At 43.7% G+C, this 27,489-nt stretch overlaps 1 protein-coding gene and 1 long non-coding RNA gene across 2 annotated transcripts in view; one reads left to right on the top strand and one right to left on the bottom strand.

The window, feature by feature from the left end:
* Positions 1 to 413: 413 nt before the first annotated feature.
* LOC134732820 (uncharacterized) lies at positions 414 to 4,164 on the bottom strand. The gene is made up of 3 exons (XR_010116382.1): positions 4,107 to 4,164; positions 1,854 to 1,926; positions 414 to 1,753 (listed from the first exon to the last, which is right to left on the bottom strand). It is a non-coding gene; the product is annotated as an uncharacterized lncRNA (long non-coding RNA).
* ADCY2 (adenylate cyclase 2) overlaps positions 3,915 to 27,489 on the top strand; it is a 436,796-nt gene continuing 413,221 nt past the window's right edge. The window contains exons 1-2 of the mRNA XM_055246496.2: positions 3,915 to 4,283; positions 22,038 to 22,235. Coding sequence (XP_055102471.1) covers positions 4,074 to 4,283; positions 22,038 to 22,235 — 408 coding nt within the window. The 5' untranslated portion in view covers positions 3,915 to 4,073. The remainder of the gene's footprint in view (positions 4,284 to 22,037; positions 22,236 to 27,489) is intronic.

The raw sequence follows: 27,489 nt of genomic DNA, 5'->3' as shown, positions 1-27,489 counted from the left end.
AACCAAAACCCACTGATGCATAAACCTATCCTGCAGTGTGATTGCTTAGATTTATAATCGATTGGGTGTGTCTTAGTGTGTATGTAATCCCTGAGAGGTGACCAAATTAGGAGGGGATAGGTGGCTTGAGTTCACAGGCAGAGGAGGCCTTGTCCTTCGGCCGGCCTGCCATAGACTCTGCCTGCGGGCCCAGACTGGAGTGCTGTTTAGTGTGACCTGTTACCAGGATGGGCTTTCTAATTTGCAAGGCCAGGGGCAAAATGGACATGCAGAACCCTTTAATCAAAAATTTTGAAGAATTTCAGGGTGGTGACAGCAGAACCTTAAACCAGCTGCACAAGTCAGACCCAAAAAGTCAGCCTTGCTTGCTGGGTTATGAGGATAGAGGGCTGCCCTCTAGCGTTACAGGAAAGAGGAATTCTGCTTCCTGATGTTTGCTTTTTATTTTTTCTCCCACAGGCCCAGTTAGAGATTCCCCAGTAGGTTTCTTTTTGCCACAAATAAATTGCTACAGAGTAAATATATGGGAGAACCGCTTTCTCTCCACGCCTTACCCTTGGAGTGGCAGCCCTGCTACCCAGAGACACAGAAATAAACCAGAGGTCTCTTTGGCGTCCTTTTAGTTTCAAGAGTCCATATTTCATGCTCCTGGCTTTGAACTAAAGGACATTTTTCATTTTACTTCATATGGCTTGTAAGTTATTATTTTGTTTCTTTTTTTCTTTTTTCCTTTTTAAAATAGAAATTGTTTGGAGAACTTTTTAAAAGGCATACTTAGTGCAATCGATTCTAAAACATGAATACAGAAACTGTAATGATCGTACTGTTTCACTTTTTTTTGTATTAAACATAAAGCAATGACAGAAGCCCCCATAAAAATAAGCATCAAAACAAAACAAAGATCAAACAAAGCCTCAGAGAAGCCCTGACATATTCTTGATTTTAATATTATTTTCTTTCTAAGTCCTGTGTCTATGATGATGAAATTTAAAGTAGTGTTCAGGAGGAAAGGAGGAGTAGGAATGTTGATTTTTGTTCCTATTTCACTTCTTGTAGCCTTACTTTTCAAAGTAAATTGAAAATTATTACAAGGGTCCCAGGATCCCTGTCTTTCCCACCCCTTCATCCTGCCCCCTTCATCCAGCACATGGTAGGCACGAAATGTTAGTTGAATAAACTAATGAAAGGATGAGTGAATTAAAAAAATTCAAAAGGATCAAGGGCAAAATAATCTCCATGTCATTACATTGTAACAAAATTTCTTAAAAGTTTTAAGACTCCCTTTACCATACAGAGAACATATATGTGGTATAGATACTGGACATTTAAAAGATTCCACTTCCCCACTAGGAAGAAGGAGACAGTAATTAAGCATTTCCTTTGCCTCACAAGTTTTTCAGCTCTTTTCTCATAAACCTAAATGACAGATTATTTATTTTTTCTTCCTTCTTGAGTGGGTGAAGGCAAACATTTATCAATACAAGGGGTAAAGAAGAAGCAAGGATTGGAGAGAAGATGAATAATTAGTCTGTTGCTAGCACAGGAAAGGACTGGAAATGTGCAACTCTGCCCGCCCCAGAAAGACCAAGCACACAGCGAGAGGAAGACAGAACCAACACAATAGAAACCGGGTCCAGCTTCCCACTCAACCGTGTTTCCTTGGAAGGGATTGGGTTCCGGATATTTATACCGCGGATTCATCAGTGTTGTCTGTCATCGAAGCTTGCTCTCAGAACCTTCAAAAACCTAAAATCTGGGAGTATAGTAGTCACATCCTCACGTTACAGCAAAGCACCAAGCCCAAAGCATCCAGCCCAGTGAGGTTTGGTGGGAGGGTCTGAGGTTGAAATTACCTGGGTTACAGTCACAGGAGGGTGTTGGAGCGGAGCGCAGGCAGGACAGGGTGGGGGCAGCAGTCCATAAACCCTGCAGGGAAGAGAATTTCTTTCTGCTGCTAGGGCAGGATGACCCACGGTGGGAGGTGAGCCTTGAGACCTACAGGAGGCTTCAGGGGGACACCCTCCCACCCATTGCCTCCTCCTCCACTCCTTGTTTCCAGGTCCTCAGAAGGAGGGAAGTCCAGGGACCAGGGAGCCTGGTGGGGCCGGACCTGAGGTCTTGCACGCAGCCCTGAGCCCAGACTCCTCCGCCACCCCCCTGCCTCCGGTCTCTATGAGATCTGCGGGTGAGCTGTGCAGCTCCTGAGCCCTCATCCTTAGGCCCCGTGGGCACTGACTGCTGCTAAAATGAAAACCTCTGGAAGGATCCGTGCCCGGCCTGGCCCGGTGCTCAGGGTAACACAGCTACCTAGCTTACACGCCCTCTGCCCACGAGGAGGACAGGACAGCCAGGGAGGCGGGGCATGGGGCCATTCGAGAAGGTTCTGGGGTCTTAGGTGGTGACAAAGGCTGAGTCCTGAGAGCTGGTCATCTCCTGGAAGAGATGAAAAGTGCATGGAACAGCCTTCCGGGGCTGCCCTCTGGGCTGCTCGCTGGTGGCAGGAGAAGGGAGGGCTCTTGTGCCTTGGATTCCTTGGGGTAAGGCTTTGGGGGAGGAGGTGGGATTTGGGGGCTCTTTGGGCCGGACCACACTCGAATAGGAGGAAACCTCCAGAAGGGTGGGTTCCTTTGGTGATAAGCGATGAAGCCCCTTCGGCCCCCAGGGCGAGAGCCAGCGGCCTCCGCTCCCACGCGTGTCGGGAGGGGACACGTCCCTCATGACATCCGCCCCCACAACGCTCCTGCCGGGTCTGTAGCGCCTCCTGCGTCCAGTCCCCCAAGGTGACAGGGAGGGAGCTACTCCCAGGGCCGACCCGCCCGCCCGCGCGCCCAGCAGCTCTCCCCGCCGCCCCTTTGCCGCCATCCCCGCACAGCAGAGGGGCTCGGCGAGGACCACGACCAGCCACGGGGCACCTCTGGAAACCTGTGATATGACAGGCTTATACGGCACCTCCAAAGTATGACCGAAGCTGAGCGTGGAGGGCGCAAGGGAGGCTGCCCCCGCGAGGCCGTGGCGGGGGCTCCCCGTGCAGTCACTGCCGCTTCACTTCCACATGGTGCCGGTCTCCAGTTAGGCCTCTGGCGTTTCCGCGCCCTGCCGCCCTCTCAGGGAGCCCCGGCCCTCTCAAGAGGGTGGAGAGGATGGGGGAGCCCTCAAGCCTGCTACGCTGAGGGGAAGAAGGGCTGGACTGCAAACCCGTGCCCACCGCGGGGAGGCGGGAAGGGTGGGAAATCCTCTCCAGCTCCCCAAAAGAGTGAAAAGGAGGGAGTCCCCCGCTGTCCTCTGACCCGCGTACTAAAGGAGGAACCCCCGGGTCCTCTGACCCCGGCTGCGCTCTGTGACTGTGGGGGAGGTTGGGAGCAGGCCCCGCAGCCCACTAAGGGGTGTGGGGAACAGGAGGGTGGCAGCGTCCCTGCCCGCTGACCTTGAGGTAGTGGAGAGGAGCTTAGGAGCCCCGCAGTGCTCCGAGCCAGGTGGGGCGGGGGAGTGGTGGGGGTAGGACTCCTTCCCTCCACCCCCTAGGCTGTGTTTTCACTTCGTAGCGGGGAGGGCTGTCCCTCCCACCCCACCCACGCTGCACTAGGGATAGGGTAGAGGAGGTGGACGACCCGGTGGCTGAGTGTGGGAGAACGTCGGGCGAGCACGACCCCGGGCCGGGGCGCAGCAGGAGCCCCTCAGTCCGCCACTCCCCCCCACCGTCCAGCCCCCGCCGTCCGCAGCCTGCAGCCGGGCCGTCGGGTGGGGGCCGACACCGCCCCTGCACTGAGGCCGGCTGCGCGCGGGGCGGGGAGCGGCGGGCGGAGGGCCCTGTGGAACCCGCCCCCTCCCGCGCGGTGGCGGTGGCGGCGGCGGCGCCGGGAGCTGCCCCCGAGGCCGCCGCCCGGCCCCCGCCCGCGCGTCAGCGCGCCCAGCCCGGGGCGCCGAGCTCCTCCCGCGCCGGAGGCCCCTGCGCGCAGCTCCGGGTGCCGGCAGCCGGGCCGGCCGAGGCGGCGCGGGGGTGGGACGCGGGCGGCCGCGGCGAGCGGCGCTGCCCGGGCCGGGCGCGCACGGCGGGCGCCCTGTGAGCGGCCCCGATGTGGCAGGAGGCGATGCGGCGCCGCCGCTACCTGCGGGACCGCGCCGAGGAGGCGGCGGGTGGCGGAGACGGGCTGCCGCGGTCCCGGGACTGGCTCTACGAGTCCTACTACTGCATGAGCCAGCAGCACCCGCTCATCGTCTTCCTGCTCCTCATCGTCATGGGCTCCTGCCTCGCCCTGCTCGCCGTCTTCTTCGCGCTTGGGCTGGTGAGTGGCCTCCCCGCGGGTCCAGCGCCGCGCCTTCCCCGGCCCCGAGAGGACCCCGGCCAGCTGAGCCGCATCCCGCTCCGGGCTGCCCCTCGGCCCGCGGCAGCCCCTCGGCCCGCGGCTCCCGGCTCCTCCTGCTGGCCCGCGGCCCGGTGGGCTCTGGCAAGGGCTGCGGGAGAGAGAAAAGTTTCCTGGGAAGGCTCTTCCCAAAATAAAGTTCCCGAGGTGTTCACCAGGTGGACGGGCAGGGCGTGTGCTTTTTGCATCTTTGCGCACCCGCTGCCAAACTCTGCGCTTTCCGCCGGGCACCGCTGCCCGCAGCGCTCGAATAGGTCTTCCCCGAATCAGCCTGGGCTTCCTGGGCGAGTCGCTGTCTCCTGCCCGGTTCCACTGGCATGGCCCCACAGTTGGCATTTTAGTTTGAACTGGGCGTTATTCAACTCTGCAGAAAGCCTGCCTTGGGAAAGTGGTTAATGACAAGGAAAATGAAGAAGAAAAATTAAATATACATCTTTGCCTTTAAATCTGTATGCGTTTAGCCCTTTAGCCCGATAGAAAGCGATATGGTGTTGACTTGTGAATCAATCTTTCATCTCAGAGACTACAGTTAAGAAGCGTTTGGGATGGACAATTGCTTTCCCGTTTCTAAAGAAGTAACGTGTTTAGGGTTTTGGACAGGTTATTAAAGTGGATTTCATCACTAGGAGTATAATGCAGCTCAACAGCTGATGTCAGTTTTGCCAGTTTATATTTTTCAAGCAGAAATCCTTGGCTCGCTCCCTTGAAAAGTGAGGGGAAGTCTGTAGATGGCGATAACTTCCTGTTACTGATCTCTGAGTGTGTGGTTCAAACTTTTGCACTGCCTGTGACATGCATGTGCGGATTTTGTGCGAGGCATTGATTATCCAGTGAGTTTTATTTTTTATTTTATTTTTTTTTTAGTCAGTGGTTGATGTGTGAATGTCTCCACTGGGTGATGTATTTTGAGCTTAGAATATAAATATGTGCCTATATTTATATGTGTCCACCACCAAAGAAGTGGATTTTGCTTATATTTCACCATGCATAAAATAGATGTCCTTGGTATTTGGCAATTTGTTTAGGATATCCGGAGCCAGATGGTGTTCAAATGTTATGCATGGGAAGACTTGTTACCATCATGTTTTTAAAAAGTAAAAAATTCCCCCACACCACTCAATGGTAGCTGTCTACTGATTGAGTTCAATGAGGTAAGAATAGAAAATAGAATGTAGGAGGCCATGAAGTCACGGATCACACACTGGCTCTTGTACTATCAAACCTAGAGCAGAGAGTACCTTTTGATCCCTGTAGTCTAGATACGAGTCCGGAGCAGCCCTCACTCTCTCCACATGTAACCAGCCTTCTATGCTCTCTGGAATGGCATTTTTATCTCTCTTTACTACTTTTAGGAACAAAAAGGACTTGGGGAGAGACTTCTGCTCAGTCTCATGGGCAAGCAGGATCTCTAAAGTCATCTACTTATTGATTTTTACTTGCCAGGAAGAAAAGAAACATCAGAGTTTTCCTTTGGAAATCTGTTCTGCTGGGGCATTTCGGCTTGTGATTCTCTTGAACCTGTAATTCAAACCTGCTCTGGCTTGTTCTCTTCTAAATGGAAAGGAGCAGATGATGACCTATTTATAGCAGCATTAATATATTTAAAGACAAGTGTGAAGTTCGTACTTCCCCTGCACACACCACTTTGTTTTCTGTAATGGAGAATTCTAATTTCTTAAACCTCATTGATACAGATTCTTGAATGGGTCACTCAGAGATTTAGCATTATTGGGCTTAAAGCACCCTTTCTTGAATTGTCTTTGTTCTTTATATTTGTGTTTCTATATTCAATTCCTTTATGTTTCATTTTGCTTGGTGCATCTGTGGGAGTGGTATCCTTTTCAAAACGTTATCCAAACATTTTTACTTTTCCTTGATAAATCAATCGTTTTCATGCTCCTCTTGCCTTCAGCTAAATCATTTTAAGCACAAAGTGGGCATTTCCCACATCATGGCTGTCACCTATGGTGAGGTCCAGAGAGAGTGAAATGAATCCTGTTCTTGGCCATACCTAATTCATGGTCTCATGTCTACTATGTGCACCCTTCAAAGAGATAAGCTGTGCAGAAATGTTCAGAATCAGGGAGGATTACTCAGTCTTATAGAAAAGCCACCTTCAGGCAGAGACCAGCTGCAGGACCAAGTCGGAAGGAGCTATGCCTAGGAGAAATGTGCCCTGTGTTCTGAAACTGGACCTGAGTCGGGACTGGGATGATGTTGGGCTCCCAACAGCCTGTTTCTATTTTGATATTAGAAACACCATAACCAGCATCTCTGCTTTCCAAAACATGTTCCCCATCCAGATAGACAACGATGGCTGGGGTAGGGACATTTGAAGGTAGAATAGGGCTAAGGTAAAGCTGTGTTCATGCAATTAGAGATGAGTTCGTTTCTTGGGCTGGCAGGGCTTCGCTTCAGAGAGGGCTACCTCCGGAGGTGGGAATGGCTGCTTTGGGACCCTGCCAAGGTTTTCCACGCTGGAGCACTTTACTTGAATAGCTGGGCTGTCATGCAATTCAGGAGCTAAGCAGATCTATTTTTGCGGCCTAAAATCTTGGACAGATTCCTTTTTTTCCCCCTGAATCTGCCTGATTTTGATTTCCATTAGACTTTCATCAGTTCTTATAGAAGTTTGGCAATTTTCTTAAAGCACATCCCTAGCCTCCTAGAGCATTTGGACTACAAAATGCTCTTAGCATAATGCAAGTACATGGAGATTTTTTTGCTGTATGTAATTGCCTTTGTAGAAGTGATTTGGAATACATACTAAAAAGAAAAAAGCAAGCTTCATTTTGATTTAATATTTCCCTAATTGATATTGTTCACAAAGTGATTTCATTTAATTTCAACATTTGATCAGTCCTTGATTCTGCATTGTTGGCCCTAAAGTTAAAGTAATCCTTAAAGTTTTATATGCTGTAAAATAAATCCTGAATTGAAACTTCACAGTCTTGGTTAATTGATTATTTTCTACATGAAAACTATTAAGTAGTTTTAATCCCATATTTGTGAAGAATTATTTGAAGACATGAAACTCAGTAAATATAAAATTTGATGGCATGTCTTGAATTTAAATATTCTGTTTAATAATATGAGTAATAGTTTCTGCTGTTTATCATGGAGAGTATTCATGAAAAATCTAATTTATAATTTTTTCACCATCAGCTTGTTGAGTGCCTACCAAGTGCCAGGAATGGCAATAATGCTGGCCATGGGGAACAAAATAAACTTGACCCCTGGCATCAGAAAACTTAGAACTAATGAAATGAAATTTTAAGTCATAAGTCTTATCATGTCACTTGGTTTTTAATTTTTTTTCTTTTTCTTTTTCTCATTTTTTTTTCTCTTTCTACTTTGTTTTTTGGAACTTGTTTTTATTACTGAATGCATGAAAACCCTTTTTCAGAATTTAATACTCTCATTTATTATATCCAAAATCAGCCAGCTGTTTTCAAAATTTGCCTGTCAGTGTTAAGAAAGGTTGACATAATTTTTTTTTATTTTGTCAGAATACCAGCTGGCTCCAGCCAGATTTGTTTTGGCTAAAATTTATGATTAGGAATAGTCAATATTTCAATATAAATGAAAAAATTGTATTCCATAATTTTAAGTAGTCAGAGAAATAAAGTAGATGTTTGGTTTTTTTTAGTATGATACTGAAATAAGAGTATGCACTTTTATTAGCTATAAATAGGTAATATATGTGACTGAGAATATGGCCCACCTTGTTTCTTTTATGGTGATGTAATGAGCTAGATATTTAAAACAATAACCGGAGGTATTTTTATTATGAATCAATTTTCCAGCAACAGATATTTTTTCGAAGGGCAGATTTATCAGAGAGGTTCTTTTGTCTGTACAATGAGAAAGAATCTTATTCTTCCAAAACAAATTAACATAGCTAATTATTTGTAGAGGCCAACCAACTTTATTATTCCAGACAATCTTTCAGCACCTCCCATAGGTGGAAGAATCACCTCCTTCCTTGGGGGTTGAAGGATGGGAGGGCAGACAAATGTGCCCAACATCCCCTCTAAGAAGCAGGAAATTCTGTGCATGCTTTCTCTAGTTTCCCTTGTGGAAGGGAATAGAGTGTGTTCTTAGGTATTGCAGTAAAGGTAACTAAAGATTCGTCTTTTTATGCATTTCTGTACACGCAGGAAATCTTACTCTGCAGGTGCTTGTAATTTGCAACCAGTAATTCTGTAAGTCGTTTTAGTTATAATTTACTTGTGGTATAAAAAAGGCCAAGGAAAAACTGTAATTTTCTGCAAGAAAGATGGTTGCAATTTAGAGGCCTAGCTAGAAGGGATTTGAAAGCATCCTTTGGATATTGAAATGTATGATTAAATATATACATGGCACCTTCCTTTCCTATTTTGAAAGGACAGTGGAGTGAAATGGTTGAGAGCATCTGCCTGTGTGGGAGTTGTGGCTTTGTCCATTTCCACTTCTGTGACTTTGGGAAAATTGTTTAACCTATGTCTCAGTTTCCTTGTTTGTAAAATGGCATGGTACCTGCCTTGTAAGCTGATGGTCTCAATTAGTACATGCAAAGCCCTTAGAACAATGCCTGGCATAAATTAAGCCTCCAGGACTGTTAGCTGTTCCTAGATCTTTGTAGCTGCATTTTCACTGTTATTGTGAAAGAATACTGTAGTCACATTGCATTAGAGCCAGAAAGGTGCTCATTCTACAGATGATGAAACTGAGACCCAGAGAAGTGAACTCATCTCTTCAAGGTCACGCAACTGCTATGCTGTCACAGGGTCACAGGGCATTTGACTTTCCCTGGGTGACTTTGCTAGGGAAGATTGAAGGTCTAGAATTCCCAGCGCTGGTCTTGGAAAATAGCAAGTTTTCTTGTTGAAATTTCTTACTGATACGAACAGCCTCAATCTTCATTCTGTGTAATGGAGTTACCTTTTAATGTTTTTCTCTTCCAGAGTTAAAGGAATTCAGCAGAGATTCTTCCTCATAATTAATTCACTGATGTGCTGGCATTATTTATTTTCATTATGCTAAATGTCCCCAGTGTCTTCCCCATCAAGTGGAGCCTCGAATGTGGCTATGCTTTGTTGTCTGAGGAGTCCTGGCATATGAACCATGGGTGTGAGAATCATTCCTATTAAGCCATGATTCTTACTGATAATTTAAAACCGAATATTCTACTAAAAATGGAACAACACTGTTAGAGCTGCGATATTCCTGTGTCGAAGGGGTTTTGTGTGTGATATATTTCATGAGAAATTGTTAGTGACAGGAGAGTCTGAGCTGGATGTTGGGCATACTCCACTGGTATACGGCTTCTTCCTACTACTTGATATTGACATTCAGACAATTCATTGAACCCGACTCATTTCTTCCTTCATTGAGTATTTAGAGGACCTGGGTTGGGGGGGCAAGCACTGTGATTGACATCACCCTGGATGGCACTCCACCTTGAACTGGCTCACCCCTCGCATGTTGACATGATCCCTTAAATACTGTTGACTGCTCTAGGGCAAGCTATCATCATTATCTTTATCATATCTAAGGACCACAAGAGCTGAGGGCATTCACCTCTGACCCTCTGCACTTTCTGGATCTTCCTGAGTGCCTCCCCTAATCTTAAAGTCTCTTCCACATCTCTGTGCCTTATATCCAAACATTTGGGAGGACAGAAAAGGATTAAGTTAGCTCATGGGTTTGGTCCATTTGACAAAATTAAGCCTGTGCTAAATCTTCAGTCCTTTTTTGGTATAAGGATGCGATAAAAAATCACAAGGGAGAGGATGAAGAGAGGGTTAGGAGAAGACTTTGTTTGTCCAACTGTTTTTGGCAATGTTAGACATAGTTCCTTTGGTTCCCTCTTTTTGCTTCTGCTTATACTTCTGTCTCCAGGAGCCAGATGCAGGTGAGAATGGGGTAGACACAGTAAGAAAAACCTCAACCCAAAAAACCACTGTGGGCTGCTTTACCAGCTAGTTTTCTGACTCTGCCCAGAGTTCTAGAACAATTGTGCCAAGACAAAGAGAATGAAAACACAGACCTGACCATGGCTCATAGAGATGTGTAAGGCAGATTGTATCTCACAGTTGGACCAAGTCACTTCTGAAAAGCTTGGTGCTGGAAATGGGAAAGTTCAATTATAGGGCAATTAAAATATGTTGCGTAAATAATTTATTGCATTTGAAACATATAGACAGAAAGTATAATACAATCATTTCATTTTAAAAGATTGTAATTCTGAAGATTTCTCAAGATGATCATTATTTTCTGGGAGAGCCCTGTGAATAAATCAGGTCTCTAGGGTCATCACCCCATAGAAAGTTCCTGGTAGAAAAGATGGCAGATCAGCACTATTGTAACGGGAGCACTATTGCAAGATCTTGGAATCATGAATTCTACCCATTTACATCAATGTCCTTTGCTGTCTGTCAGACATAATGATGCTGGGGTATTGCAGCTAGGACAAGCCAGAGCTCAAAGATGCTGGTTTTTATTCTTGTGTGCTTACTCCCAACACTAAATTATTTTATGTGTGTGTATATGTCTGTGTGTGTTTTTAGTGTCCTGTAATTTTTTTTTAGGTATATGGAGAAAAAAAAGAGCAAATAATTAATATATCAAGTTACTAATGATCTGTGGACATTATGAAAGAAATAAAATTTTAGACTAGTCCATTACTAGAACTAATTAAAGTTATTAATGTTAAAAATTAAATATGGAGATCAGATTAATGTCAATAAAACAGATAATGAGGAAATGTTAGCATAGTTCAGACATATGGTCAACCTAATATCTAACTCTTTCCCATCATTGACTTGCAGTGAATTCAAATACACAACCTCCATGCTCTTGGGAATTGAATTTTAGGTGCATAAAATAGAATTACTCGTTTGATTAATTTGATTAATATTTGATTCTCAGGCATAATCTCATTGATCTCTATGTGGCTCATTTATAGTAAAATAAATTTTCATGAATCAATTTTGAACTAGAATATCTCTAAGAGCAAATTTCTTTCTATATGCTCAATTAATTCCATTCTACTCTCTATCCTCAAATGTAAACTTCATATTGAAATTGGGTTTTATTGTTCTTTTACTTGTCTTTTTTTTCATTTTATCATATATAGACATATACACATAAATGATATATATGTGTGGTGTGTTATAGAAATTGAGATTCATTTACCTATTTTTTCCTTGTGGAGAATCAATTGCCACTGATCCATTTCAATTACTTTCCTCACATCCATGATATATCAAAATTCTACACATGGTTAGTTGGTTATGGGCTGTTCTGCCCCATTGACTAAGTTTTAGTTTAGTTTTGTTTTTATCCTTTCAATGCTATGTATGCACGCACACACACACACACACACACACACAAACACACAACTACTAAAGCTCCGTAATAAGTATTGTTGATTTGTTTGTGGGGAGAGTGAAACTTCTGCTTCAGTATCTTTGATAGTAGTAAGATTGTCTAGTATTTCTAATTTTATTTCTTGGGTCAGTTTCAATACATTGTTTTTCTAGGAATTTTTGCATTTCATCCAAATTCTCAAATTTAACTGCATGCTCATTTTGATAATAATGTTCTCCTTTTGATGTTTTACATATGCTTTATTTTTGATTTTTACTTATAATATTGTTTTTATATGCCTTCATGTATAATCTCACCAGATGTCTTTTTAGCTTTTTCAAGAACCATCCCCCTTTGTTTATCTTATCCATTACTTCTTTTGTGTGTGTTTTTATCTTTATTATCTCCTGTTACGTCAGTCAGAACATATTAGATTATGTCATGGAAACAACTCCAAAGTCTTCATGGATTAACACAACACAACAAAGGTTTATATTTTGCTCAGGATACACGGTAAAGATGATTCAGTAAAGGGACTCTGCTGACAGTCCTGTCACTCAGGGTTTCAGGATGAAGGAGGGCACATCCCACAACACACTTCTTTCCTAATTGTTGCACCAAGGAGGAAAAGCTTGCTTCCATGTCTAACTACTGGCAATGAACACTTTCCACATGGAAGTGACACATCACTTTCATTCATTTTTTTATTGGCCAGAGTAAATGTTCTTAGTTGTCTTTGGTTGCCTTAAAAACCACCATAAAACTTAATTACTGGAAACACCACCATCATTTATTTTCCTCCTGAACCTGCAGTTTGGGCGCATTTGCCAGTGGTGGCTCTTCCTTGCCCCATGCATAGGCTGGGGTGGTTTGAAGGCTGGGGCTTGCCTCCCTTGAAGGTTTGCTCGCTTCCTTGTCTGGTGGTCATGCTGGCTTGCAACTGAGATTCAGCTGGCACTGCTGGCCAGAACACCTTCATGTGGCCTCTCTACATGACTACTTGACTTTCTCTTGATATGGGAGCTGGTTTCAAGAATGATCATCCTAAAAGAAAAAGATGGAATTGCATGACATTTTTGTGAACCTGTCTCTCAAGTCAGGGAATTCTGCCATACTCTATTGATTGAAGCATCATGAAGACCCTCTCAGGTGGGTGGTCAGTCTAAGGGGATAGAACTTAACTTGATGAAAGGAATGTCAAGCATACATGGGATGAAATGTAGATTGTCCCCATGTGTGGGAAATACCATCTGCTATGTTACCTTACATAGCCATGCCAAACTTTCATATGCCTGGAAGAGGGATGTATCAATTAACTTGTGCTGTGTAACAACCAAAAACTTAACAGATTTGAATTACTCTTTTTTTTTTTTTTTTTTTTTTTTCAGCTGTCAATTGTGTGGGTCAGGTCTTGGGTCTTCTAACCTAGATTTCTCAGTTGATCTCTGCTGGTCTGTCTCATGTTTGTGTGGTCTACTGGCAGGTTAGTTAATCACTGGATTACTCAAAATAGCTACATATATGTGTGTGGCCAGTTGACAGGCTATCCACCATAGCTGTTGAGTAGGGTGCCAGGTCACTCGGCTGTCTCCTCTCATTTAGCAGGCTAGCCTGCGCTTCTTTGCATGGAGTTCAGGGGCTTCCAAAGAGCAAGAGGAAAGGGGCAAGCCTTATTGCCCAAGTCTTTGTTCAAGTCGTTGCTTGTGCCATGCACCTGCCATTAGATTGGCCAAATGGAGCCACATGGCTAGAGCCAGACTCAGTGTAGGACAGAATTACATAAGAGCATGGATACAGGGAAGGGATTATTGCAGCCAATTTGGATTTTTATAAAAGCCATAACAGAAAAGCAAACTGGAATGCTGAGTAACCCTAATTACTACAGCAGTCTACCTACCTGGCCACCCAATATATAGTTTAGTCCCATTTTTATGTTTATTTATTTATTTAGAGACAGGGTCGTGCTCTGTCATCCAGGCTGGAGTGCCGTGGCACGATCTCAGTTCACTGCAACTTTGACCTCCCTGGGCTCAAGTTATCCTCCCATCTCAGCCTCCTGAGTAGCTGGGACGCAGGTGTGTGCCACCGTGCCCTACTAATTTTTTTTTTTTTTTTTCTGTAGAGATGGAGTTTCGTCATATTGCCCAGGCTGGTCTCAATGTCCTGGGCCCACCTGATCTACCCACCTCAGTCTCCCAAAGTGCTGGGATTACAGGCATCAGCCTCTGTGCTAGGCCAATTTATTCCCTTTTTAAGAAAATATACATACTCCCTTTTCAAGAGAGATGACCCTAAAGTCCTGTCTGCGAGGGGCAGTAAGCTCAGAATCTAGGATCTCTAAGGGATGGGCACTTTTTTGTTCAAAGGGACCAGTGAATGGTCTTTTCTCCATCAAGCCTGGGTGGGGCTTCTCTGATCTGGAGACCAGTGGTCTAAAAAGACTTGTTATCAGCCGTCTACCCAGCCACCTCCTATACCTAGGATAACCACAGTAAACCCTTCTGCTATCCCAAAAGAAGAATGAAACCCATTGGCCCTTGGTTCACAGCAATTCTAAGTCCACCTGGGCAGGCAGGGTGAGGGTCCCTGGCACAGAGACTGGAGATTGCTTCTTCATTACAACCAGACACTTGTTTAGGAAATAGTCCCCTTTTCTTCTGTTTTATGTGGCCTTCGAATCTTCCCCGGGAGGTCCTTCTTCTTTGTTTACCATCCTCTTAACTACATTTGAACTGAGTATTTGGATATTCCCTTCTTGGGGGCTGAGTGACTTTCTCACCTCTTGTCTGCCATAGATAAGAAGGCACAGTTTCTCTTAAGTCTAGAACATCCATAGTTCAAATTAGTGTTTTTTGAGGATCACAAATCTCTCAAAACGTATTCAACCTCGTAATGTCAATAGTCACAGCCAGAGTTCTTTTCAAGACGTGCTTCTTGAAAGGTTTGCTATTTTTCTCTGCCTTCTCACGCTATGTCTGTCTCTCTCTCTTTCTGTCTTTCAGCTTCTATGTACTTTAAGCCTGTATGTATGGGAAACACACTCTGAGTTTACTTTTCCCTGTGCCATTTTGTTCAGTTGAAATAATTTCCTGGCACAACACTCTTATTTAGAAGTTAACTTCAAGGCACCTTTATCCATTTGGTTTTCAACAATGGGTTGTCTGAGGGTCGGATGAACTCCGACAGTGGTGGACATTGCAGATTGCATGGTGACTCTGTGGCCCATTGTCAACGTTCAGACCCTTCTAAGGTCTGGTAACAAGACAGCAATTTTTTCTTTCTCAAAAGAAGAATAATTATCTGCACAGTTACTCAGAAGTCTTTGTAAGGCACTGGTTTGGGTGGAAAAGTCAGAACGTTCAGGGAAATCTGAAGACAAACATGTTGTATTAGTCGTTTTCACACTGAGACTGGGTAGTTTATCAAGGAAAGAGGTTTAAATGACTCACAGTTCTGCATTGCCGGGGAAGCCTCAGGAAACTTACAACTGTGGCTGAAGGAGAAGGGGAAGGGGAAGCAAGGCATGTCTTCTCATGGTGGCAGGAGACACAGAGAGAGAGAGCGAGCAATGGGGAACTGCCCACCACTTAAACTATCAGATTTGGGTGGGGACACACAGCCAAACCATATCACATGTCTAGTCAGCCAAAGGGTGGCCAAAGGTGGTGCAGCTTGGTGAAAAGGTCGATGGGCATCTGTTGCTTCTGTGTAGCCACTGACTTTGTGCTTCAGCAGCCAGTGTCTGCTGGGCCCCCATTCATCATTGGCCACAAGTTGGAAAGAAGTGCAGGACATAGAGCCAGGGAGAGTGAGGATGTGCAGAAACCGGCCTGGTCCCCTGTGAGTGTCCATCGTCATGTCTGACCATGAAGACTTCCCTCACTGTTGCCTCAAAATTCTGGCACAGATTCTGGCACAAATTCCTTTCTGTTCAGTTCTTTTTTTTTTTTTTTTTTTTGAGACAAAGTCTCACTCTGTTGATCCGGCTGGAGTGCAGTGGCACGATTTCGGCTCACCGAAACCTCCTCCTCCTGGGTTCAACTGATTCTTGTGTCTCAGCCTCCCGAGTAGCAGGGTTTACAGGCATGTGCCACCATACTCAGCTAATTTTTTGTATTTTTTTAGTAGAGATGGGGTTTCATCTTGTTGGCCAGGATGGTCTTGATCTCCTGACCTCGTGATCTGCTCACCTCAGCCTCCTAAAGGGCTGGGATTACAGGTGTGAGCCACCGCGCCTGGCCCTTTGCGTTCAGTTCTAACCAAGAACTCTAGAGGGAAAGGGATTCTGGGAAAGGTAACAAACAGCAAAACTGACACCTAAGCAACTCAGTTCAGTATTCGAACTTGCAATTTTCCCACCAGACACCATTGTTACCACACACCGCAAACATTGATGTGCACTGTTTTCATTATTCTTTAAAAATTTACATTAGGTGGCTATTATTATTATTATTATTTTGAGACAGAGTCTTGCTGTGTCACCCAGGCTGGCATACAGTGGCACAATCTCGGCTCACTGCAACCTCCGCCTCCTGGGTTCAAGCGATTCTCCTGCCTCAGCCTCCTGAGTGGCTGGGATTACAGGCATGTGCCACCATGCCTGGCTAATGTTTGTATTTTTAGTAGAGACGGGGTTTCGTCATGTTGGCCAGGCTGGGCTCGAACTCCTGATCTCGGGTGATCCGCCCACTGAAGCCTCTCAAAGTGCTGGGAATACAGGCGTGAGCCACCGTGCCCAGCCAGGTGGCTATTATTAAAAAGTAAAAAAACAAAAAAACAAAAAAACAAAAAAAACAGATGCTGGTGAGGTTGTGTAGAGAAAGGAACACTTTTACACTGTTGGTGGAGTGTAAATTAGTTCAGCCATTGTGGGAGACAGCGTTACAATTCCTCAAAGACCTAAAGACAGAAATACCATTCAACCCAGCAATCCCATTACTGGGTATATACCCTAAGAAATATAAATCATTCTATTATAAAGACACATTTATGTGAATATTCATTGCAGCAGCATTCACAACAGCAAAGACATGGAATCAACCTACATGCCCATCAATGGTAGACTGGATAAATAAAATATGGTACATATACACCATGGAATACTATGCAGCCATGAAAAACAAGATCATGTCCATTGCAGGGACATAGATGGAGCTGGAGGCCATTATCCTTAGCAAACTAATGTAGGAACAGGAAGCCAAATACTGCATATTCTCACTTGAAGTGGGAGCTAAATTATGAGAACACTTGAACACATAGAGGGGAACAACACACACTGAGGCCTATCCAAGGAGGGTGGAGGGTGGGAGGAGGGAGAGGATCAGGACAAATTACCAGTGGGTACTAGGCTTAATACCTGGGTGATGAAATAATCTGTACAACAAACCCCCAGGATACAAATTTCCTCTGTAACAAACCTGCACAATTACCCCTGAACTTAAATGTTAAAAATAAAATAAAATAAAATTCACATTATGTTTTACTTTTCATTCTAAAGGTTATTCAGAATTGTGCTTTTTATCTTATATGTGGTAACTTTTAATTTACATTTTTGTGATAAACTTTTAAGATAAATTATGCTGTAATCAAAGAACATGGGTCTGTGTGATACCTCTTCTTTGAAATCTTTGGAGGTTGCCTGACACATGATTTTTGCAAATATTCCACATGCACTTCAGAAGAATATTGTTCCACCTAACAGTTGCGTGTGGAATTCTGTATTTTTCAATTAGGCCAAGATTACTAATTATGATGTTCAAATCCTTTAACATCTTTTCTTGTTTGCATTTTTATTTTATTTGCTTGACCTATCAATAGCAAGATGGGGAGCTGAAATTGTCTGCTCTTAGTAGATTAGTTTACTTTTTTTCTCTGATTTTCTAAATTTTTGCTTTATACAGTTTGAGGCTATTTTATTAGTTTTATAGATGTTTAAAATTATTATAATTGCCTATTTATTCCTTTCACACCTCATGGTAAATGGAGTATGACTGTGTATGTAGATAAGAATAAAAATTGTCTATCTATCTATTTATCTATATACATATGAAAAAATATATCTCCACACATCCATTTGTAGTCAAATGTTTATCAGAGCTAAAGGCTGATTTCATTTTTCCTAGTAATTACTGTCATTTGTGGTACACCTGTGACATACGAAACACCCAGAAGCCACACCAAATCTGGATGACTGCATGTGAAGAAGCTGGCTGAGGGACATTCAGCTTCTCCCAATGAAAATTCACAGCAAGAAGTGATGGAAATCTGTTTCTACCGTTGGTCTTGCTGACTTCAAAGCATTTCACTAAAATATAATTTTTTAAATTAAATAGAAAGGCAATATTTTACATTCGACTGTCTTTTACCACCTACATACAAAATAGTACTATTTAACAAAAAAAAAGAAAAAAAGAAAAAGTACGTTGAAAAGAAAGAAAATACAGATAAGCTGTTACTGCATGGAAAAACATCCAAGAAACAAAGGAGTTGTCACATAAGGAATAAAAGTGATGGGTATTTAATAGGCCTAGCAATTAGAAGCCATCTGAAATTACCAGAAAATGCATGGAAAATGAAGGGATGAAATGCTTAGAGTGGAATGAACCCGTTATCATCACAGTGGATGATACCATAGTCAAAATCTCCTGCTTTAAAGGCATTTTCATACATTTCATTTAGTATGCATTATATGGTAAATTTTATTTTACCTTGTTAAAGCCATTTATAAAAAGACATTTTAGTATATTTTAGGTAATATTAAAATGATTTTAGTACATTTTATTTAGTTTGCATTATATGGTATTTTTTTTCCACAAAGGGAGGAGGGGTTAGGATACATAGGAATATTTAATTGAGATTGATGATGGTTTTAATGTTTTAGTTTGCTTATTTTAAGCTAGTCTGTCTGTTCTATATTCTAATGCTTGAAAACAACTCAATCAGAAGAACATGGCCTCGGGGTGTACCTTGCTGGCTTCCTTCCTTTCTCCATCTGCTGGGAGCTGGACAGGAGAGAGGAGGAGCTGTCATCCTAGGTCTGAGGATGTCTCTTTATTCCACTGAGTTAGCCTTAAGAAAAACGCATGATGCAGGCAGCGAGGCCAGGGAAGACTGTGGCCTGTGAGCTCGTACATCCTCTAGTGAATACTCTTCTGTTCTTCCCATGACACCCTCATGCAAGGTTCTCAAAACTCCTTCAGAGTTGGCATTCAAAGGCAGATGCAGAATGAACTGGTGGCTGTTCTCTTCCTTGAAGAGTCTCTGTTTTTCAGCGGGCCCAGCTTTTGCAAAGGTGAGGGTCACAGGCCTCACAAGCAGCAGCTCACTGTCTCAAGCCGTTGGCCGTCTGAGCCTCTGGCTCACCCTCCGAGGTGGGGGTGTGTGGTCTGAGGATGACGCCCCTCCTCTGCTGTGCAGAACCCACCTGCTAATGTCACCTATCTGGTGAGGGCAGGCACACACCACCAGCCACCGAGGATCATGACCTAGATTAGGACTTCAGAGGTCGAAGTCCTCTTTATAATTTGCAACTGCATTGTCATAAAGATGTATGTAATCTTTGACCCTAGGAGTTTGTGCTTTTTTGGCTGCTCTCATTTTGAAAGAAATTTAAACATTTTTGCAGGACTCTAAGAGGATTGTAGGACCCAGACACTGTGCTCACTGTGACTAATGATGGAGAAGTCACCTGCAGCCCTGACAAATCACATCTCAGGGGTCTGATTTTTAAAAAAGAAAAAACAGAGAGTTTACAATTTAGAACCAAAATCAAAATCAAGTCTTACATACTTTACCCAGAAAAATAAGACATTTGGTCTCTGTCTTGTTGACAGAGAGATCATTTAAAAGAGAAGCGCGGGAAAGCTCTTACAGGTCATTCCGTTTCTCCTCTGCTTCCTGGAAGGACTATATCACCATCTTCTTGTTCCCTGCTTTACTAATTGTCACTTTACAGTCATGCATATTTTTGCACGGCTTTTCAGTCTTCCTGGAGATCTAAGAGCCAGTAAAGTCAATGATTGTTTCGCCCCTGCTGGGGTAATGAAATGACTGGAAAAAAAAGTCATACTAGGAAATAGGTTTCCTGATTATTTACTGGTTAGTTTTCTGTCCACAGCTCAGTGAGGTTCATTTGGGGAGGTTTAAATTCAATCAGTTTTCACGGCTCCATGTGTGTAGTGATCATAATCTCAGATTTGATGTCCTCAGATGACACGCTGTCATGTCCCACGTGTCCATTTGTTCGTGGTGTCTGAGTGCTGGGGAGTGCTCACAGCCTGGCAGACACCTAATACCCTTTTGCAGCAATTGTAAACTGTGTCTGAGGGTAAGAGTAATAACTTAGGCACTTAATCGTGGATAAAAATAGCAGTGGAGGGAGAGAAAAAGAACATCTCATTTGATCCACTTGTTTTCTGCCAATTCTGGAAACACACATTCTTTTGGCCACGGCAACAACGGGCCCCATTCGGTTGAGCTCACTGTCTGCTGCAGGACCACAGACCCACAGGTGATCCCGGGCTGGAGGTCTGTCTCACCCACCAGCTGGACAATCCATGGCAGCCCTTCTCCGTGCCTCAGTTTCGTCAGCTGTAGAATGGAACTAACACTAGTGCCCCCCATCCTGCCTGCCCCCACCAGGATGGTTGTTGTAAAGATTAAAGAGGTTTATATATGTAAGCCTGCTTAGCACAAGTAGCACTTACTAGCATTTACCATTCTTGTTGTTCCTCTTGCCTCTTTCCCAGGCATCATTTAACACACATAATTGTGGGAGAGAAAGGGAAACGATGTCAGTTAAGAGGGCTTGGATGCTGGTTTTTTCCTTCCTTGGGAACCAGGACTCCGTGTGGATTTTTGGCTGGTCTGCTCTGTTTCCCCATCTCCCTGTGCTTCGTTGCTTGGTATTTGCATGGAGCCATTTCCAGTGTGAAGTTAGAGCTGCCAATGGGTGGAATGAACCTTGTGCCCACCTGTAAAGAATAGAGATCACCAGACAGACAGTCCCTTTGTAAGTCCCAGATATGGTCCCAGCCTTGGAATTTTTTCTTTTTTTTTTTGAGACGGAGTCTCATTCTGTCGCACAGGCTGGAGTGCAGTGGTGCGATCTTGGCTCACTGCAAGCTCCGCCTCCTGGGTTCACGCCATTCACCTGCCTCAGCCTCCCGAGTAGCTGGGACTACAGGCGCCCGCCACCACGCCCGGCTAATTTTTTTTTGTATTTTTAGTAGAGACGGGGTTTCACTGTGTTTGCCAGGATTGTCTTGATCTCCTGACCTTGTGATCCACCCACCTCGGCCTCCCAAAGTGCTGGGATTACAGGCGTGAGCCACCGCACCCGGCCAGTTTTTTTTTTTTTTAATAGAAGTGTCTATGGATATTTCCGTAACTAAACATGTTTGGGTGAGAATTAAAGACCTTATGCTGTGTTCTGTTCCACAGTAAACGCTGTCCATAGCAAGCTTCCAGCATAATGTTTTGCAGAAGCTAAAGCCTAAGCCCAGGCTTGTGTAATCAAATGAAACATAATGTCTGTACGTGGAGTTGAACTTGTGTAGAATGGAAATGGTGGGTCTTTGTCATGTGGTAAGGAAGAGACAAATAAGAAAAAATTGTGTGCCAAAATAAATGTAAAGAAATGCATTAGTAAGAAGTGAATAATAAATGCCCATTTTCTTTTTGCTTGTTTGTTTCTTTTTGCCATGTTTGTGCTTTGATTTTCTCCACCTCTCTTGAGAGAGAAATAACAAACATGGCACCCTCCTCTATGCATTTCCTGCTCCCACACTTTCCATATTCAGCACTTTCTGACCCTTTTCTATTAACCTATGATCCCATCAAAACATTAATTGCCATGCATTAAAATAAAAGCTCATCACTTTAAAGACAGATAATTTTTTAAAAAGTTTTTTAAATAAAACATTTCAAATCCATTTGAAAGATAGTTTTCTAAGGCCAGGGTATTTCTGCTCCTCTGATTTAGGGAGGGAAGTTGGTTGTCTTATTTTCTCCTGGCATTAATGTGTTCTTACATTCACTTCTGAATAAAATCCATTTCTGCATTTATCAGGGAAGATGCAACTTTGATGAGATATTGTTTGTCCTATTTTAAATATCCAACATTGGATTATCTATTTAGAAAAACATGCTTATTTATTATGAAAGTTGAATTTTAAATGTTCAAACTGTTCTACTTTCAAAACAATTTCTTAAACCCAATATATTCTGACATTGACAAGTGTTGATAACATTTTAACAGCATAAATCATTGGTATCACAGTGTCTCTAAATGGTAAATTTCCATGTATTTTTTTCTCTCCTCAGGAAGTTGAAGACCATGTGGCGTTTCTAATCACAGTTCCAACTGCCCTGGCGATTTTCTTTGCGATATTTATCCTGGTCTGCATCGAGTCTGTGTTTAAGAAGCTGCTGCGCCTCTTCTCGTTGGTGATATGGATATGCCTTGTTGCCATGGGTTACCTCTTCATGTGTTTTGGAGGGACTGTCTCTCCCTGGGACCAGGTAAGGTGTGAAAATATTTTTTGTACTTCTTTTATGTCTTGATTTGTGACATACTTAGTTCTGTAAACAACTTGACCTTAAACTATAAAGAGGAGTCCTATAACTGAGAACAGAGTCTATTTTTTTCAATTTATATTGCTAAACTTTGTTTTTAATTGACAAATTATAATTGTATGTATTATGGGGTACAAGGTATATGTATTTATATCTGTATGTATGTGTATATGTATAGATGTGTATGTGTATATATGTGTGTGTGTATAATTGGATACATACGTGTTGAATATAAAATTAAATCTAATTATATGCAACATGTCACTTCCATAGTTTTTTGGTGAGAAGCTTTAAAATCTACTCTTTAAGCAATTTTGAAATATACAATGCATTATTATTAACTATGGTCAGCATGTTATACAATAGATCACTGAATCTTATTCGTCCTGTCTAACTGGAAGTGAAATAAGCCAGGCACAGAGAACAAAGGCTTTTGAAATAGCTGTCTTTGACTCATGGTCAAAGTCACTCTGTCCCCATTTTAGCAAACCCATCGTGCCACAGCTGAGGAGCTGGCTGGGGCCTCATACTATCACTTGTTTCGGATAGCTGAGCTTCAATTCTGTCCGTAGCCTTGTTTTACATCTCGAACCACAGTTTCGACAACTCAGTTCTTCTGTTTCTGGAGTGCCTTGTCTATAGGCTTCCTATTTCTCTAGGTGCCTGCAACCCTCCAGGACTGGTTGTTGTCCTTAAATTCCTTCTCAATTACTAGAATTTTCCTACTTAAAGATCCTTCCTACTTCTGTGACACACTGATTTTCCTTCCACATGGTCACAAGCTATTGAACGGATGGCTGCGGATACCTGCTGACAAACCCACATTCATTCATTTTGCACCTGTTGAGGCTCTGGGCCTCAGGTCATCTCCTGAGGAGAATGTTGTCTAACTATTGGCTTTTTTCCCTAGTGCTGCTGCTATGTGGGTGGCTGCTCCCAGCATCTTCATCTGACAGCACGATAAACGGTGTGTTGTCTAGGGGACAGGCCTAGGCTGAGATGTGAGCTACTAGTTTAGAGCTTGTCAACCAAGACATGGAGTTTTGAAGCCATCCAGGGAGAGGGTGACTGAGTAGCTGAGAGGGCTGTCACAGGGTTGGTGGGGACATTGAGAGCCAGGGGTGTGCCAGGAACAGGATCTGGAAAGGAATAGAGGAGCCATGATGGGGAGAAGAGAGCCAGTGAGGGTACACTGCTGTGGAGGTGAAGCAGGGAGGCTTTCCAGGGTTTCCAGAGGGTGTGGACAGAATGGCTCAAATGCCATGTCAAGGGACAGAATACTGTTGGTGTGCCTCAGTTGGAAAGAGCCCAAAGATGAGCTGGCCAGTGGGTTCTGTTGGTAAGTAGTCATGTGACCTCTGCCAAGCCATTATTCTCTTTATGCCTCCATTTCTTGTGCAAAGGGAGGAGGCTGGACTAAGTGAACTCAAGTTAGTCTTTATGGCTCTAAGAGGACACTGTCATAGTGGACACAAGATCCGGCAGGCACCATCACCTCTCCTTTATCACTCTCCCACTGGAGCCCCTTGGAGGGCTGGGCGCAGGCCCCCATGCTGTGCCTGGTTTCTTCCTCTCCCTCACACTCCCCGCTCTCTCCTTCACCCTCTGTGCTCCTGATGCCACTTACACTCTGTCCTTCCCCACTCAATTAGAAATCCTGGCTAATACAATTAGACAAAATACTACATAACAATAAGGTAAACATGAGAGGGAGAAAGAAAATTCTAATTATCTGCAGATGACCATACTATCTATATAAATAAACTGGGAGTCTCAGATCAACTAACAGAACTCATAACAGAGCCCACCACAACTGCAGGATCAATATAAAAACAATAGTATTCTTATGCATCAACACTGACCAATTAGAAAAGGTAATTTTAAAAATTACCGTTTAAAAATTCTCTCCCCCAGCAGCCTAGACATCCTGTTGCGTGCATACTGGTGCCCAGGTAATGTAAACAGGAGAACAGTTAAGATCCTGCTGGTCTGTTGCCTGGATATGGTGGTCTCTCCTTGCACAAAAGCCATCTTGTTTTAATGTTACAGGTTTCTAAGAAGACTTACTACCCGGAAGGCCAAGTACCTCTTCTTGTTCAGAATGTTTTTAGCTCACTTTTTCTTAGCGGATCAGTTTGTCATGTTCAATGAAAAGTCCATTTGGGTTTTGGATTTAAATTATATTGAATTTCTAAATTTTTGTTATGAAAGATATTTAAAGCCTAAGAATTAATAAAAGGGTAGTGTAGAAAACATCCAGAAATATGCTCTTTTTGTGTTTAGTCTTTTCATCAAATGGCATGGCATGTCTCTCAAAGAATTCTGATTACTTTTTGTGTCCTTCAGAAACTCTTTTTTCCTTCATAAAATCAATAATAATTTTCCTTAGACTCAATCTTAGGCACCTAAAGTCTTTTTGTTGTTTTATAAACAGAATTTTTTAAATTACCTTTTCTAATTGGTCGGTGTTTATATATAAGAATACTATTGTTTTTATGTTGACCTTACAGTGTCAGTGGGCTCTTCTGGGTTCTGTTAGTTGATCTGAGACTCTCAATTTATTTGTATAGAATTTTCTTTCTCTCTTTCATATCCTTAATTTACCTTATTCTGATTTAGTATTTTGTCTAATTATTTTAGCCAGGATTTCTAATTGAGTGGGGAAGGACAGAGTGTAAGTGGCATCAGATGTTTAACTTGATGGGAACATGGAAGATTCCAGTAATACAATGTTTGCTTTATCATTGTTACTATTTATAATAGAACCAATTAATCAGGATAAGGTCCTTTTGTCTGTCTGGAATGTTCTTGTCCACAGGTTGCATGTTCTTAGAACGATCTTTCCTGACCCCCATCTGTCACTTCATAAGGCAACATCACTCACCTTGCTTGAGTGTTTCCATGGCACTTAGGGCGACTTATAGAACCTTAAATTATAGTACACACCCCTCTCTTTGTTTATTGATTGTCTGCTGCTGGAACATAAACTTCTGGGCAGGGATGTGACTGTCTCTCCAGTGTCCTATCCTTGCCCTTAGCAGAATGCTGTCCAGCCATTGGCAGCCAGTAGCTACTCATTTCATATGTTCATTGACAGATGACTGTATTTTCATCTTCAGGTTTGTTGTTGTTATTGTTTGTATTTTAACCTTTTTTTTGCTGTTGTTGTTTTATAACATGTATTTTGTTTTTTTGACACCATCTGCCTGCTTTTAAAAATCTCCCCAAGGATCATAAACATGCTTATATCATAGTCATTTTCTCAAGACTGACTACTCTGAGGTGTTGAATTTGTTGGCCAAATCTCTTGGTTTTAGCTCTCCCTGTGTACCTTGACATTTTTGCTTTTACGTACATCTTGAATTGGAATATATTCGCCTCTGCCCCTAATATAACCCCAGCCATTCTGTGGTTGTCTTTCCCATGCCACTGGGGCCCTGGATCGTGAGTGTATATGAGGCTCAGCCCTCAGCCCGGGTATTCCATGTTAATTTTGCAGGTTGGGAGGCCAGCTCAACCTGTGGCATGGGAATGTTTGTGGGAAGAGCACAGCTGTGTCTGCTTGGCCCTCTCACCCAGGGCATGATGCTCAGAAAAGGCCACAGCCAGGCTCAGTGGCTGTAGCTATTTTTGCCCACTATTCCTAAGCCAGGAGCATTGGCAGGGTGTGTGCCTCATGCAGTCGGCTCACACCCCTTGGAGAGACATCGAGTCCTGCCCCTCCTAGAGCTTGAAGTCCTGCCCAACACTGCTAGCTGCCCCTGTCCATTCTATGGGAATGGGGATTTAAAATGAAATTAAAAACAAAAGTCTACCTTCTGGTTTTTTTTTCTTTTTTGAGACTGAGTCTCATTCTGTTGCCCAGGCTGGAGTGCAGTGGTGCGATCTCAGCTCACTACAACCTCCGCCTCCTGGGTTCAAGCAGTTCTCCTGCCTCAGTCTCCTGAGTAGCTGGGATTATAGGCACGTGCCACCACACCTGGCTAATTTTTGTATTTTTAGTAGAGACGGGTTTCACCATGTTGGTCAGGCTGGCCTTGAACTCCTGACCTCGTGATCTGCCCGCCTTAGCCTCCCAAACTGCTGGGATTGCAGGCGTGAGCCACTGCACCCAGCCCTGGTGTCTTTTACTACAGACTTCACATATGTACACTCCTTAATTAGCCATTAGGAAGTGTTGCAGCCGGTTCACTTTGCTTAAGAAAGCACTGTGCTTAGGAAAGCAGGCTGCTTTCAGTATCCTTTAGAATAGAATGGTTCCCACTGGAAGATGGTTAAATTAACAACATAGTTGTAAAGTGATGCAGGAATGAGCCTGCTATGCAGTCAGAGGGAACAGTCTACGCAGGACCACTCTCACTGCTGATACTAATTGCAAGCTGGGGGGTTTCCAGAACTACCCAGAGATTGGACAATTTTCTAGAAGAACCCATGGAACTTGTGACAGCTGTTATTGCTGTGATTAGGGATTGCTACATGGGGAGAATACAGAGGCACTTTGGCAAAGAGAAGAGCCCAGGAAAACCACTAGACGTGGAGGAGCCCCTGTTGTCCTCTTTCTGTGGAGTCATGGCTGGTACTGCTCTCCTACAACCACACGTGACAATGGCCAGAGAATTATCTATTGCCGAAGCTCAACTGAGCCTTTGATGTCCAGAGTTCTCCACTGGGGCTCAATCACATCCTGCCTGCACAGCTGACCTTTAGTCTCCAGCCTTCCGAAGGTGTGGCTGACACTTTTATTCTCCAGCCCCTCTGGAGGCAGCACTGACATCACAGGGCTCTAAGTTCCCATCATAAACCACATTCGGACTGTCCTGGGGTCTAAGCCCCCAGATAAATAAACACACTCTTCTCAGGCAGGACATTCCGAGGGCCTAGATTACCTTCCAGCAGTTGAGGGCAAGGCCAGACCTCATATAAGGTTAACTCTAAACTGTACAGTGGCTTGAGTGTAGCTCATAGTCAGCAACCTGCACGAAGCACAGACAGCTAGCACGTGCATGGACCCAGTGCCAGGCCCTGTTCTGAGTGCTTCCCTTACATGACTTCACTCATTCGTTTATGAGCGGAGCACCATCCTACCCCAGCTTTCCAAGTGCAGAGACGAAGGCACAGGAGGGAGGCTGAAGTACAAAGGAATTTGAGCCCAAGGGGTCTGCCTCCTGAGGCTGGCCCTCAGCCAGGAGACCTGTGCTTC

Source organism: Symphalangus syndactylus, chromosome 16, assembly GCF_028878055.3.
Source record: "Symphalangus syndactylus isolate Jambi chromosome 16, NHGRI_mSymSyn1-v2.1_pri, whole genome shotgun sequence".
In the NCBI taxonomy this organism is placed as follows: Eukaryota; Metazoa; Chordata; class Mammalia; order Primates; family Hylobatidae; genus Symphalangus; species Symphalangus syndactylus.
This window is presented reverse-complemented; position numbering and strand designations above follow the sequence as displayed.